Consider the following 11,633-nt stretch of genomic DNA (forward strand, 5'->3'; position numbering starts at 1 on the left):
TTAATTTTTTACAGCTGCTTTGTTTGCACGTGTTTTGGCTCGTCTTCGATTTTTGTCCACTCCAAAAAATGGATCAAAGAATCTGTATCAAGTTTTGTGTGAAAAACAAAGTTAAGTTCGCGAACGCATTCCGAATATTGACAGTGGCATATGGTGAAGCTACCTTGGACCGAAGCAACGTTTATCGGTGGTACAAAATGTTCTCAGAGGGTCGAGAAGATGTGATTAGAGAAGTTGCTGAGGACCTAAACATATCGATTGGCTCTTGCCATTCGATTTTTACTAATGATTTGGGCATGAAACGGGTCGCAGCGAAATTCGTACCAAAATTGCATCGTTTTAACATTGCTAAGGAATTCTTGAACTTGGTCTACGACTACTCAAATTTGCTCCAGAGAGTCATAACTGGTGACGAATCATGGATTTATGGTTATGACGTGGAAATCAAAGCTCAATCGTCCCAATGGAAGCCGCCGCACGAGCCAAGGCTGAAAAAAGAGCGCCAAGTTACGTCGAATGTGAAGGTTTTGTTTACAGTTTTCTTCGATTGCAGGGTCATGGTGCATCATGAGATCTTACCATAGGGTAGAACGTTCAATGAGGAATATTACCTGCAAGTTATGCTCAATCATCCGCTATGCCATCCGCCAGAAACGCCTGCATTTGTGGAAGAACAAAAATTGGCTTTTGCACTATGATAACGTCCCTGTCCATACATCGTTGCTTTAGCGCGAATTTTTGGCCAAAAACAACACAATAATAATGCTGCAGCCACCGTATTCCTCAGATTTGGCCCCTGTGACTTTTCTTGTTCCCGAAGCTGACGGGGTCTATGAAAGGACGACACTACGCTACGATTGAGGAGATAAAGACGGCATCGAAGAAGGAGCTGAACGAAATCACAAAAAAAGTGGAAAAATCGTTGACACAACACAAATTCGCGATACCTTTTTAACAGACCTAGTATATCAAAGTTGTTTGGAATAGTTTAACTTATAAATCCACCTGAAGTAATAATTTTTAGTTTGGTCTTGCGTATATTGTATTGATTTTACATATTCAGTCTTGGTTTTAGTTTTGGTCTTGTTTGTTCGGTCTTGGTCTTGGTCTTTCTTGTATGAAGACAGTCTGCAAGATTAAGAAAAATTTTAATTTTTTCATTATTAAGGACTGTATGTAAATGAAAGGTATACAAATGTTGTTGTCTTTTTTACACATACTTTGTAAAAATAAATAAATCTTTAATTCTATAAAAAATTGCTACTATATAAAAGTAAATAGAAATAATCTCTCAGTTTAGCGTTTTGGAGGCAACTCCGCCAAGTGTAGTCATTATACATAAAATATGTAGATATGTAATACGTATTGTTCCAATTCCTTTTTGCCTAACTACAACCCTGTCGACATTAACAAGATCTACCCATTCACGTATAATTGCGCATATCGTGTATGGGTGTCTATTTTGTTGCAATCCATTCTGGCAGTAGGTATTTGCACCCACATATGTGCCTATTAACCGGGAGTGCGTTAAGTTCAGTTCAACTGATCATACAATAATACGTAACAGACATTTGAGCATGTTATTCGTTTGTACAACTAAATAATTATACAGTACCTATTAGGCAATGTCTGTGAATGCATTTGAAAGCGGTGGTCACGCTGTAGGTACCTAACAGGTATAATCACGAACGGCCAGTTTATGGCTTTAAAGTGGTTGTGCGCCTTGACTAACGTTGTGGAAACGTTTGAACCGCAAGGGCCTAAAACTGCTTTCGTTTTATTAATCCTTTATTTCAACCCTATATGAAATTTCCTTTTTTTTATGTTGTTCATTGCACTGCAAATATATGTATGTGTTACCGGAAATGTATGAAATCTAGGAATTATATACAATTGAATACTTACAATTCCTAGGAAATGTACCTATACAATTCCGAGGCTTTTTAGGAAATGTATAAAATATTGTTTCAAAGATTTTTTAATACTCACATAATCTAGGAAATGTATACATTTCCTAGGAATTGTACGAAATTCCGATATTGTAGGTACTAGGAAATGTGTAAAACTAATGTTTTCTGTGAATAAAATACTCTAACATTTATTAAACGTTTCCAAGCAGCTTGCTGTATTAGTGTCTATTTTATGTCTTAGGCCGCCAAATATTGTTTTTCAACATTCGATAACTATGTTTCATTATAATTTCCGCGCAAAACATATATATATCATAATGATCAGCATATCTGTATCTACAACATACTAAAAATTCATATCCATTAGCAACATCATTGTTTGGTTAGGTAAATTTACGACAGAATGGAATTTATTTAATATCCCTGCCCGCCGAAACCGGGCTGATATGTTAAACTATTTTATTCACAGAAAGCATTAGTTTTATACATTTCCTAGTACAATATTGGAATTTCATACAATTCCTAAGAAACGTATACATTTCCCAGAATATGTGTGTATTAAAAAATCTTTGAAACAATATTTTATACATTTCCTAAATAGCCTCGGAATTGTATACATTTCCTAGGAATTTCCGGTAACATATGAACTTCTTCGTCCGAAATAATACCCGAACTATATATTTATTTCAATGTTTATTCGCTAACTATAACAATTGCTTTGTAAGGTCAATATATTTTTTAAATTAATAAAATGGTAAAATTAATACATTTTTAAAAAATAATTCTGAAAGATGTTTCCTAATCTTAGAAATAAGCGCGTAGTCGGGACGATCCAAGGTTGTGATTCACACAGAATTTGTTTAGATTCTTAAAAAAGTGTGTTTTAGCATTTAGGTTATTGTTTTTGGATTTGTCCATTTGTGTAGAAAATTTTTCTTATTTTGTGCGCATTATATGTGTTTTGATGGAACATTTGACACCCCGACTAGTTACCAAACATATTCTGGACTGGTAATTCTTAATTTTAATTTAGATTTAAACAGTTTGTTGCAATAAAGAAAGTATTACTACCACGTAGTTCAGATGGAGTTTTGGTACTCTACCATGGGCTTCTATAAAATATCTTTTTTTTTGTGTTTTTCACCATTTCATTCAAAGATTTTCTTATTTTCTCCACATAAGTTTCTAAGCACTATAAATCTTTTGAGTTCGAATTCAAAATTCAAAGAACCATCCGGAAACGAATGAACCGCTAGATAAATCGCTCATCATTAAGCGAAGAGCGTTAGCGACAACGGGTAGCAGTAGATATGGAGCGCTACCCTCTGGCTCTACTCCACATTCAACATCAACCCCTTAGCAACGGAACTGTTCGGTCACATTCTAATGGATTTGATCTGTGAGTCGTGGTGGTTGCCACTGGCGCTACGCTATTGGTGGAATCGCCGCTAATCCCATTGGTCTGACATGCTCTTTTCTGACATTGGAGCCCCTCCCACCACACAGCATCACGGTGACCTCTATATATTGTCAGGATGTCTCTCTCTCTATTTATTTTCCGGTTACGTCCGCTTTTCCAGTTGCTTTTTTATCTAAATAATGTTTCACCCCGGAAAAAACCGTTTCTCAATGATACAGATTATGCCATTGTACCTATTATTATTTGAGAAAGTAGTTTTCAAATTATCGTATTAGTAAACATACGAAAACACTTGAAAATTTTGTTTAATTTGAATTTCGAGAAAATGAAAGATCAAAAAATCTTTTCATTTTTCCTAGGCGTTGAGCTTTTGGGTTGTGTTTTGCCTTATCGTTTGCTTAACTACAGACATTACGCTGGGCTAATTGTAAGCAGAAGACGTCTTTAGTGCTATATCATGCTAACCGTGGTGGGGAACATCCCGAACAACTGCCATTTGCTAATTCTGGTCAAATATTTGCAGTTAAACAAAGGATACGGCAAATCCAAACCCAAAAACTCAACCAGCTTCATTTAAATTGAAAATGCCATATGATCTTCTGTTTCATCTACCTAATAATGGCAGCGAAAACCTTTTCAGAAATTTCGAAAATACCTATATTTTCTTTTTTTTTTTTTTTTAAATCCGATATGGTTGGTAAATGTTTTCGCGTAGGTGAACTGATGCTATCCCGATTTCGGGCCTAAAGGCTTCTTCCAGTATCGGAAGAAGCTCGTCCCTCGTGCTAGCGAAACGGTGTTAGGAAGCAATAACTCCCAATCTACGACGGCTTTTAAACCCGAATCAGGGCAGCATCAGTTTGTCTAATTTCATTTTTTGATTGCATTTAATTGACCTTTCAGAGTTGTACTGTACTGTAAATGAATACTAAATATACAAATTTGAAAATAGTTCTTATATTTTTAGTCATGCCTTTCATAAATTCATGATATTTAAATTTTGTCTAACTTTTTAGAGAATCATTTTGAGAAATAAAATGAAAATTACGCAGTTATTATGAATAATTTTTAACATGTTCATTAATTACTTCCCTGAATGATCTCTCTGTTTGTCCTTTGTATAAACTTCACTTTTGCTCAATAAAGTCATTTTGTCCTTTTGGCATAATCTATATTTTGATTAAACTTAAAGCTAATAATAATAATAATAATATATAATATTACTAAGTCAGAGAGAAATTATACCACAGGTAAGTGTTCTTTGTTCGCATATATATTTATATAAATAGATGAAAATTCCATTTTTCCGATAACTTTGTTTATGAGTAGGTACATTTAAATTTATTATTCGAGTTTCGCGTTCCCCGAAACGGAGTTTAGAGAGTTTTAGCAGGTCAGCGTTCGAATAAGATGACTTCCAAGAACTTGTAAATGTCTTCGTCGCGCCTCCAAACCAACCAGGATTGTAGCAGTAGAATGTTGTGTACGTACATATATATTTTAGGTGCAAAATCGGGACCCAGGCAGGACAGAGAGCAGTAGAGCGAACGACAAACCTATTGATTTTCCCCCTTCCGATGGATGGATGGATGGTCGCGATGCATTCCGATCGGGAGTAGTGCTTTGGCTTAAAAAGATTATCCTCGGAACTTTAAAAGCTCGCAGTTTTCGGATTTCTTTTTTGCTGCGGCGATCAAAGGAAAAGTACCAGATACGAATTAGACGACGGAATTACTTCAGGGGTTTTCGTTGTCGTTGTTTTCGTAGAAGGCTATACAAGGGAAGGAAACACTTCTACCTTCTCGTTAAACAAACTCTTTGATGATGTAAATTCAAAAAAAATCAAGATGAAGATATTTTTTTCATTTTTGAGGAGTCATAATATAAAATTTAATGGATACATGTACTTATTTACTGTGCAAGTATTAGGTACACTAACAAAATTAAAACGTTTAGCGGGAAAACAGGCGTCAACTGCCCCCAGCGATTTTCAAATTATTTACTACTAGTGACCCGCCCCAGCTTCGCACGGGTGCAATGCTGATACTAAATATATTTTTGTTTTGTTTAGATTATTATCGAAAAGGGGAAATCTTCAAAAGATACCCCTTGAACATACTAAATATACTACAGAATGTCTTTATATACAACATTCACAGTATTTTTGTCATTAGACAATACAAACCAGCCTCCCGACCGGTACCGCCGCAACCGCTATGTCCCTGCATTTTAAATCTGTAATATCTTCGAAAATATTAATTTAAATTACATGCTGTAAAGGTCCATATTGATCTATATTAAATGCACAATGTATTTAAGGTACTTAATTGGATAAGAATTAATGCTGTATTGCCTACAATCGCTTCGTAAATAAGTCATTATTTCTCATAAAAAGTAAAGGATAAAAATGGTTATTTTGGGTTATCCCTAAGAGATAGACATATACCATCCCGGACTTTTTTGTAGACCCTTTTAAGATGTACAATATTGTAGTACATTATTTTGATCTATCTCGTAGGGTTCAGCCAGCGTTTGCAATGTAAGCGCAAAAATGTGTTTATTTACGACATCACATTAGAAACCTCTAAAATTATCAGTGTTTCCCTACTATATTATGCATGTATTATACATATAAACCTTTCTCTTGAATCACTCTATCTTTTAAAAAAAACCGCATCAAAATCCGTTGCGTAGTTTTAAAGATTTAAGCATACATAGGGACAGACAGCGGGAAAGCGACTTTGTTTTATACTATGTAGTGATTATGGAGGGCATATTTTGCATGTGGTACCTAAAAGTATTTTCATTATAATGATAGACTACCTTATTTTGAATTATTTGATAAGAAAGCATCGTTAAAAGTGTTTTTATTGGTCGCTGAATATTGTATTTTTCTAAAACAATCGCACCGGTCCTGTGCATGAAAGCGATCCGACCTCGTGCAATTATTTGATCTCCATCTCTACAGCTTTAACCAGTTAATTGACACCCTTAATATAGAAAGTTAGGTGTTAGCGCACAATAAAACATGAAAATGAAGAAAATGTTTGTATGTCCGAAAGTTCACTGTTTCGATAAAAACGTAGTCGAAAGTACAGATTAAATTTCGGCCCTGGAAAGAATAATATGGTCCGCAGCGCTGCACTCAATCAGCTGATGATTACCAGGATCAATGTAGTGTTTGTTGTGTATTTTTTTGCTCATGTATTGTTTATTTATTAGATCTTATTAATCGTAAATGTTACTCAGCGTATTTACGTTAACAACTAACTTTTGGTAGCCATTTATTCTTTTAACGTGTAAACCTTACATGCATGAGGCAATCGATGTGCAGTCCAATAAACCAATATATAACGATAAATCATCAATCATTACTACAGATCAGTCACTGTAGAACAGTTATTATTGTTACAATAATGTGACATAATAAGTATTTTACTTGTTTGAACCAAACCATATCCCTGCTGAAGGCACGAAATCCTTGATTTTAAAAAGGACAATCCCCAAAATTACACGCGAAATAGGAGAGAACGTTGGTTCGTCTAATATGACTGTGCGGCAAATTTTAAATGAACAGTTGCTGCATCCTTATCATTTGCAGCGAGTGCAAGCCTTGTTTGAAACTGATTTTCAGTTGCGAGAGGATTTTTGTGTCGGTGGTTTCGAAAATGCTGCAAAGCCTATGTTTTTTAAAGATATACCGTGTTGTTTACAGATAAATTTGCTTCACACGGGACGGAACTTCGCATGTTGTACATCCTTCGTGATTTCAAGAACTGTTTTTGGTAAGTGTGTGCAGTGTAAAATTTTTAGCGACTTATTTGACTTTTTGCTAAGTTAAAACTTAAAAACCACCCCCACAAAGGTAACGCACCTTGGCAATATGGGAATACCTCAATGGTGGTGTGGAAATGTTACTATTCTCTTGATGATGCTCATATTATTTATTAATTAGTTTATGTAGTCTAACCATTATGCTGTCAATGAAAATACGGTATTTTTGTAGAAAAACTGCCTCTGAGGTTATGTTCCAATTAAAAGGATACTTTCAATTTTGCGAACTACGTACTTTTTGTTTTTTTGATGTTGTAAAGCGATAAATTGAAATTACACTAAGTATTTTTAATGAATTATTTATTCGTTATTAACGTTGTTTGAGGGCAAAAAAAATAAAAAAAGAATCAATAAACATATGTTTCTATTTTTTTAAATTATGTATATTAACTTCTTTATTAACTAAATAAGTAGATTATTCTCTGATTATTTTCCAATTACATTTTCACAAAAATTGGGCCGATTCTTTGCAGAAAGTGTACTCTCTTCAATTTATTTGTTCCGATGATTTAATTTTTAAATCAGATATTTCTGATTGACTTCCTTTTATGTAATGATAATAATAAAAAAAATAATAATAATGGGATAGCCATTAGCCTCTATCGTGATTGCCGTTGCCGCTAACAAAATTAATTTTCGTTCGTTTATTTACGAGTTTTCGCAACGTACTACCCCATCGCATCTACCACCTAACAACTTCATGCAGATGATTGTGGCGTCGCTGTCGCGGCGGTAACATTCTATCGTAATCTGTGTGCGAGATGACTGGGATCGGGGGTTGAAGGGAGGTTGGTGTTACGTTGGTTGTGCGAAACGAGTGAGAAGGAGGAGGGGGGACGAGGAAGGGGGGGGGCGGACGTCGACGTCGACGTCGACCTGGAGGGTTAAAGACGCCGTCGACGCCGGGGTTTAAAGCGCAGACGCCTGCCCCGACAGAAGTTAAACACAGGGTAGCAGGCATCTGATCCCGCCCATAGATGACTTCTCCTCTAATAGACTACCCCAGCCTCACACTCAAATCTCTCACTTTACAAACCAACAACCATCAAAATAAATCTAACAGCAGATAACAACGGATCTGATAACGTGATTTGTTTCGCGACTAATTTTTTTTATTGGTATTTATCAAATGGATTTGTTAATATCCGATTGATTTACCCGGTTTGTTTATTAACGTGGTAGCAAATGAAGAGGTTTAACAATTAAATTCTAAAAAGTTTCCCTTACGTTCATTATTATTACGTCGGAAAATAGCAGCCAACTGCGACTACGGTAACCATGGAGAACTCTCAGCCTACGACGATCCTGCCTTCGCTCCATCAGTCGCGCTCATCACCTAGTGAAAATTACCAACATCCTAGTAACGGGGGTAAGATACCTACTTAATGTACAAAAGAGATAATAAATAACTTAATTTGGTGTTGTGCCCTGTGTATTTAACAAAGTGTTCGTTGTCTGTGAGGATTAAGTAAATCCAATGCATGCTATCAAATAGATATCGATGTTTGATGAATTTGGTGCAAGTGAAATAATCTGGGAAGGTAATCTATTGTTCTTGTTTTTTTGCCCATAACCAAACTTAATCGAATAGGATGAAAACAAATTACCGTGAAAGTTTTCTTGAATAATTATCGTTAAACAAGAATGTCCTTTAACTATTTGCAAAAACAAAGAAGATTTTTAAGGACACATTTTAAATGCATGAGGCTATATATGATTAGTGCATATAAAAGAGTTTCTTTGGGTACGTCTGTACGGTATTATTGTCTCTAAGAGAACTTCGAAGGATTCTTGAGGATAATATGCAGTAGGTATATCAGCAGTGAATAACGTACCGTTAAAGATAAAGTTTTGGCTAATAAAATTGTTGAAGAAGTTTTTTATTTTGTTGGAATTAAAATAATTTTATTCTATTTATTGCAATTCGAAGTATTAAAAATTATGTTAACTTAAAAGTTTATATGAAACAATAAATTGTTTGTGGAAAGCTTTTCTTTATTTATATATACGTAATAATTTTTCTTCCGTCGGAAAAAACGTGATTATTAAAATCATATGAAGAAAAGGAAATGTTGAAGATTAAAATTATGAAAATATTACATTAAAATGTTCTGATTCGTACCCGTCTGTTTGTCATATTCGTGACTCCCGACCAAAGCTAGGTAGTATCGGGATATGGCATTTTGTAATCTAAGAACTATGTCCGGATCCGGAAAAACGTACTCGTTACTGTACGTATTTTCCAGACAATTCGTAACGTATTCGTGTCCGGGTACTTTTTATCTTTCCACTGAAATACAATTAATTATTGTTGCTCTAAAGTCCGGCGCAATGCCTTATTTGATGAGAATTTTGAAATTTTTCTGTTGAACTAAGTAAATTCAAACGAAAATATCAAGTTTTCGTATGTATGACTATTTCATTTTTCAATTGTTAATTGACAAGATAAAATTTTCTTTTGAACCATACACCACCTTTCTTCTAGAAGGGTTTTCAGGGATAATAAATTTGGCAACTAAAAGGCATCTCTATATCTCATATTCGACTCCGGGTGCAATTAGCGATATTAGAATACATTTCAGAAATATTCGAAACCACACCTCTTTCAAAGCATATAAATTTTGACTGTGCTTCGGATATATTAGAGACATAATTTTTTATAAGCAGGTTTTTTCGGATTACAAAGCACTTTCCTATTCGTATTGTAAAATAGGGTTACAAATATTATATTTTCATTCTGAGGTATGTGGGGTTTTGTTATAGATGCTTTTAAAAGTTATGTATCAATTAAAAAAGTTTCTTTAATTTTGAAGCCTTAGTTTTGTTTGGAAATATTAAACTTCATAGCCATTAGACATGCCACGTGTGTTATTTTCAAACAAATAAGGAAAATACTTAGAAAAACTTGCATAAGTATTTTCAATGTTTGACAAGCATTATACTATTAAGTACATAGTTTTGGAATTTTTAGATCTGAAATATTAAATGATCACGAAGCCTTACGGTGGGCGTATCTAACACCTCTCTCGGGCACTTCATTTCAGTGCTAATCCTCAGTATTGGTAGACTGTCTAGGGAAAAACTCCATATAACGTACAAATAATGAATTTGACTGACGAAGACTCTTTTTAACGAAACGACTATTATGTGAAACGTATCAATATAATATAATTTGAACAGTGAACAGTATTTTAATCCTTTTTGGTTAGTGTTTATGTAAATACTAGCTGTCGGTAACTTATTGTTTCGCTGGGTTTATATTCTCATTTGTTCTAAATGGTCGACCTGCAAGCACAAATTAATGATGACCAAAGTAAGATCAAGACCAGGATCAAGACTGACCCAGTCTGATATGGTCTCGGTTCTGGTCTGGGTTTGACGTGGGCGAAACACGTGTCCTTTCAGTAAGTGTTAGTGGTTATTGGGGTGAGTCTCCTCTTTTATTTATTTATTCATTTACCACAGTCTCCCTGTTTCTATTTTATATCGACACAATAATTAAATTCTGAAATTTTCCGTCATACATGTCGAGTTTGTCATGTCGATTGTTGTCAGAGTTTTGAAAACTCGAGAACTTACCCTTTCTCCAATGCATAAGTTGACATTTCCTTCAACCCATAAATTGACTTACGTTACCTGGGTCGAATATGACCACCTTAAGGTTTGACATCAGTTTTCTCGCATTGCTTAAATTTTGAGGTAATAGGAAAAAGAAGACAATATGTAAATAGAATTGAATATAAATCATTAATTTTTAATAACTTGGAAAATGGTCATATTTATGATAGTGTTGTTAAATATAGCCATGCATAGTGATCACATTAAAGACATAAATTACACATGTAGGCAATTTCTAGTTTTAATTGGTTTTGATCTTTTAAATAAAATGCATTTTTATAATGTGAAACTCATATAATTTGAACAAATCAAACACCTAAAAAAATTAACAAAATCATAATGCTAACAAAATAAAACACAGATAAACATTAATAACACTAACAAATCCAAACACAAATTATTTTTAAATTTAATATTAATAACTAGGAAATAATATAGTAATATAATAAATAATATTCTTTGCCTCACAATACGTCAAGACGCACATGCGAGTCAAAGGGTATCGAACATCGCTTAATGATACGAAATGCTAGCTCCTTTTCTTCCTGAGTACTAAGAAGTGGTTTTCTTTCCAATTTAAATTTTTCATATTATTGTCTATCGGATATCTTCGGAGAATTCTTCTAGGAAGCATCAAAAAATCCAATAAGGAAAATATGGCCACTTGTAACCTTTTATATTATTAAATTTAGCATAACGTAAGATACTAAAACAAATAAGTTAAGAAATATGCGTGGGTATTTCATCTACAACTGCTAAAAGCTAAATTAAAATTAATACTATTCACTACAATCTAATTATAATATGAGAAATTCATAAAAACTTACGATTGAAAATTTATAACAGCGACG

General features: G+C 34.1%; 1 protein-coding gene across 1 annotated transcript in view; it reads left to right on the forward strand.

The window, feature by feature from the left end:
* Positions 1–6,877: 6,877 nt before the first annotated feature.
* LOC108736397 (photoreceptor-specific nuclear receptor-like) overlaps positions 6,878–11,633 on the forward strand; it is a 52,386-nt gene continuing 47,630 nt past the window's right edge. Inside the window, exons 1-2 of the mRNA XM_018468806.1 lie at positions 6,878–6,883; positions 7,046–7,115. Coding sequence (XP_018324308.1) covers positions 6,878–6,883; positions 7,046–7,115 — 76 coding nt within the window. The remainder of the gene's footprint in view (positions 6,884–7,045; positions 7,116–11,633) is intronic.

The sequence above is a fragment of the Agrilus planipennis genome, unplaced genomic scaffold (genome assembly GCF_000699045.2).
Source record: "Agrilus planipennis isolate EAB-ADULT unplaced genomic scaffold, Apla_2.0 scaffold149, whole genome shotgun sequence".
Taxonomy (NCBI): Eukaryota; Metazoa; Arthropoda; class Insecta; order Coleoptera; family Buprestidae; genus Agrilus; species Agrilus planipennis.